This window comes from Myotis davidii, unplaced genomic scaffold (assembly GCF_000327345.1).
Source record: "Myotis davidii unplaced genomic scaffold, ASM32734v1 scaffold164, whole genome shotgun sequence".
In the NCBI taxonomy this organism is placed as follows: Eukaryota; Metazoa; Chordata; class Mammalia; order Chiroptera; family Vespertilionidae; genus Myotis; species Myotis davidii.
In genome coordinates, this window is record NW_006296417.1 from 1,500,667 (window position 1) to 1,505,399 (window position 4,733).

A 4,733-nucleotide genomic window follows, 5' to 3' on the forward strand; every position below is an offset into this window, starting at 1 on the left:
GCACACAGAAGCCCTTTGTGGTGCAGGCTGCTCCGTGCACAATGGAGTGACTCCAGCTCTGCAAAAGGTGACCTCACCAAGGATGATGTCACCATCTTGAAAGAAAGATAAATAACGCACGGCCATGTGTTACAATCTGAGGAACTAGGACTACGAAGGTGAGGTCATCTTCTAAAAATACGCGAACACTTGGGGGACTGTACACGGTGTTTTGCATCTTTCCTTAAAAGCTGTAACAGCTGCCTCCTGGCCGTGGACAGCTATTGTTTTAGTCCAGTGTTCCCTCCGACAAACAAAATGGACCGAGATTTACAATTATAAAGAAACTAGACGCCCTACCACCGTAGATTGGTTTAGTTATTCACAGTGTTTCCATCGTGTTTGATAACAAGAAAGAAACGTGTGCGGCAGAGGGAACACTGGCTGTAAACACATCAGAGTTAGTACTTTCCACCTCTTCTCACGTCGCTGTAACAGACACCCCACTCACCAGCTCCAACTCCTCTTCCTCCGACTGCGCTCGCACAGAGAGGGAGAAGAGAGTTAGAAGCGGCTGGTACTCCGGGGAACAGTCTTTCTTTAGGGAACATTACGCGGGCGCGAGCGGGTGCTAGAAACCCGACAGGGATCACTGCGTAGGCAGCACCCGGAAGTGACTTATTGTCGGTACTTGTGGACGTCAGGCGCCTGGGAAGGTGCCTGTCAATTCCCCAAGGCCAGGTTCAGAGGCGTGTCTCCCCAACTCCATCTACCCTTCTGGCTGCGTCTGGGCACAGGCTGCTGCCACAGGGTTTGAGGGCCTCGGCCGGCCGGCGGGGCATCTGGATGGAAAGCCCTCCCCTTTGCTCTAGGACTCGGCGTCTGGGCCCTGGCTCCCCGCACCAACCCCGCTGCTTCCTCCCTCCACCAGCCCAGGCCGCTCCTGGGTGGATGAGCTGCGGGTGTGGGCGCCCACCCGCACTAGGGACCCCGATGGAGGCTCTCTCATTCCGAAGCCTCAGAGGGCGCGTCAGCGGCCACCCAGCCCCGAGGGCACCTGGGTGCTGGCAGGCAGCGCCACACGGAGCACCGCTGGAAAGCCTGCGTGTACAACGTCTTTTCTACAGAGACGGGGGGGACAGACACCCTCTCTCCGCTCCCAGACCCGGGTGCAGAAGTGAGCGAGGCTGGGACTGCAGACCCCGCCAGCGGCTGGGCCGGGGAGACTGTATTCTTCATAGACTCAAATGGGAAGGATTGTTTTTGAGAAGAAATAAAAAACTTACTGGCAGAATAACTCTTTCACGTTTTTATGCATTCTGCCCTGTTCCACCTCAGCTCTCCCTGGCGTGCAGAACTTGCTAACAAACAATAGTGTTTCCTCACAGAAAGCAGGCACAGTAAGTGACTAAAAGGAGGCCCTCCACAGAAAAATCGCCTCTCCCGACGGAGCTTTGATTTAAATCGCCGTTACGCGGGTTTCTTTCCTGGTTCTCCATACTCTGATCTCTGTGCACTTAAAATTGACCTGTTCCTTCAAATGTTAACTTCACATAGAAATAACCATTAGGAACAAGTCCAGATTCTAGGGATATGAACATTCCTAAAGAAAATATAGACCGAGCCCGGCTGGCGTGACTCAGTGGTTGAGCATCCACCCAGGAACCAGGAGTTCAGGGTTCCAGTCCCCGTCAGGGCACACGCCCGGGTTGCGGGCTCGATCCCCAGTAGGGGGCGTGCAGGAGGCGGCCGATCCATGATTCTCATTATAGATGTTTCTCTCTCCCCCCCCTTCCTCTCTGAAATCAATTAAAAATATTTTTTTTAAATAAAGGAAGTATAGACCGAGTGTGTGTAGAATGCGTGCCCTAAAGAACAAAACTGAAGGAAAGATTGACGTACCAGGGGAGGCATCATGCCCTTGCTGGACGGAGGGATGACGACGCGAAGGTCTGGTTTCCGACTGTTCATACCAAGACTGCCGCCACCTGGAGGGGGGGGAGACTTTGTAGGCATAACTCTGCCTAAGCTATTCGCACCCGTAGTTCCAATTAAATTTGGAGAAGCTCTTGAGTTTACAAAGCCATTCCCTGGAAAAAAGAAATATCACTCATTAACATTAACAGAGTCATCCACGTACTTGGGTGTGAATATGAAGCAAGCTTTCCCCAGTTCTGATTTCAGATGAGTCCTGTCAGAAAGCTCATTAGTAGCTCACCGTGTACCTTTGAACATTTTTAAAATAAGCAGAGGAACTTGACCAAAGTGTGACAAAGATGTAATGCTTAAGCTCAATGTACTACTGTATTTCACAAACTAGAAAAAATATCCCCAAAATGTACATGGAACCACAAAAGACCACAAATAGCCACTGCAATCCTGAGAAAGAAAACGCAGCAGAGGTATCACGCTACCTGGTCTCAGCCAGGATACCAGGCTGTAGGAATCCAAGCAGCATGGCCCTGGCATAAGAGCTGACATGGGGCGCATGGGACAGTAGAGACCCCCCCATAGGTGCGGCCTAGGTGGTCACTGAGCCCGTAACAAAGGAGGCAAGGACACGCAGTGGGGTAAAGGCAGCCTATTTGGTGGGTGGCACTGGGAAAACTGGACAGACACATGCAAAAACACTAGACGCCAGCTTACACGACACAAAGCTGACCAAAAAAGAAAACATTCGGAACAGTGACCTCGAAGTTCCTGGAGGGCTGAGGGCCCCCGAATTCTCTGCTGGACTTGGCGTTGGCACAACTGTAGCAGCATCTCAGCTCCCACAGAGAGCTACCTGCACGATGTGGAAGTAAACGTTTACCCCGATTATGTGTGGAACACGCAGGGGAGGGCGTAGCGAAGAGGAAATCTACAGGGTCTTCACGCAGCTTTGTACTTAGATAAGGGCGGAAGCACACAGTAGGGGCGGAAGCAAGAGCAGGGGCGGAAGCACACAGCAGGGGCGGAAGCACACCGTAGGGGCGCGCACGGAGCTTAGGAGACAGACAGCTAGGCCCGCGCAGGCTGCACTAGGGGCGGAAGCACACCCTAGGGGCGCGCACGGAGCTTAGGAAACAGACAGCTAGGCCCGCGCAGGCCTGGGGCTGTGGGAATGGCTCCGCACAGGCTGCACGGGCAGTGAGTGACAGAAGGCAGGCGCACGGAGCTTAGGAGACAGACAGCTAGGCCCGCGCAGGCTGCACGGGCAGTGAGTGACAGAAGGCAGGCGTCAGGAAAAGGTGGGGACGGGAGGGACAGATAGCGGAGTCCACGGCTGCTCCATGACGGTCACCGGAAACGGCAGCTCTGTCTGCTCTGTTCCTTCCCTCCAGCAGAGCAAGACAGGCAACTGTACAACCCACCACAGGTAAGTGCACACGCACACGCACACACGCACACGCGCACCCATGGGAGACCTGCGAGGACCCGCACCTCAGTGTCTGCCACGTGCTGCCACGGCCCGAACCCCCCTCGCCCGAGGGCACCCTGAGAAAGGCAGCGACAGGCCCCAGGGCACGGCAGTGAGTGAGGTGAGACACGTGCAGCCGCCTGGGCGTTTGTCACCAAGAGCTGGGGAGCTGGTGATGGGGCCGCTTTAATTTCATCAGCGCTTCTTGTGTGAAACAGAAATATTTATAGCCGCTTAAAACATATATAGCGTCTGGCTGTTCATGAAACATTTCAGGAACAGTATGTAAGGAATGAGGTCAACGGACAAATGGATATTCAGTTCTGAAATTAAAAATATATATAACTAGAAAGGGATGGAGTAAGTTCTTGAAGGCAAGTCGAAGAAAACGGGCGCTTCAACAGATCTGCTTATAACAGAGAGCTTGAGAAAGCCATGCCGCTTATTACTGAGACACTAAAAAGCGATGTTTTGCCGACAGGACGGAATCCGCCCCGTCGGCTCCGAACCAGCCTAAGGGACCAGCACAGCGGGCGGTGAGCGGGCGCTGGGACTGGCGCATCTCCTTCGCTGTCACTCAGGACATCAGGGTTCCTCCCGCCCCCCTCACACCCCACCGGGCCTCTGGCTTCTCCAGAACTCGGCCTCGTGGCCCTGGCCACAGTGTCTGTGCGACTTCGCCAGCTGTGGGTTTCGGGGACCCTCAGGGCTGTCCCCTGCCGGCTGCTCCCGTCACCCTGAGGGGGACGTACTGGGCCCAGCGAGCCGTTTCCTGCCCCTGTGGCTGCAGAAGCAGGGCGGGTAGGAAGTCTCCCTCAGCCCCCCAGCGGGCAGAGCTCGGCTGTGAGTCGGGCAGAGACAACCGCCGAGCAAGGCATCCGGGTAGGAAACGCTTATCAAATCCTTTCGGTCACAGACAGGACGGGTTCCTAGGACCCAACAGAACGCCGGGTTAACGTGAGCAGTGAGCTCAGCAGCCTTTCCTTCATGAAGTAAGGGCACGATGTCTTTTCTAGTCTCTGATCGCACTTGGGACATGCTTATTTCCTTGCTGTGCACTCCAATCTGAAGGGTCAAGTCCTCTCAAACGTTAGAAGGTGATACAGAGCTAATTCAGAACGTTATCAAGAAGCGCTAGTTCCTCTTCCCCTGTGGGCGCTCTGAGGCCGTTCGGCTGGACAGGGCGGCGGGTACCCGGGGGTCCAGGTAGGAGAGAGAAAGGGACGGGGGAGCGCGGGGGACGGGAGGGAGACGGGGACGGGAGATGTTCCTAGGTGCACCATTCCTCTCTGAAATCAGTAAAAATATATTTACAAAAACGACAACAAAGAACACAGACCCACCCAGTAAAGAG

At 54.5% G+C, this 4,733-nt stretch overlaps 1 protein-coding gene across 1 annotated transcript in view; it reads right to left on the bottom strand.

Moving 5' to 3' along the window:
* MEF2A (myocyte enhancer factor 2A) overlaps window positions 1–4,733 on the bottom strand; it is a 34,401-nt gene that overhangs the window by 5,767 nt on the left and 23,901 nt on the right. The window contains exons 8-9 of the mRNA XM_006771777.2: window positions 1,882–2,069; window positions 491–514 (exon numbers count right to left, since the gene is read on the bottom strand). Coding sequence (XP_006771840.1) covers window positions 491–514; window positions 1,882–2,069 — 212 coding nt within the window. The remainder of the gene's footprint in view (window positions 1–490; window positions 515–1,881; window positions 2,070–4,733) is intronic.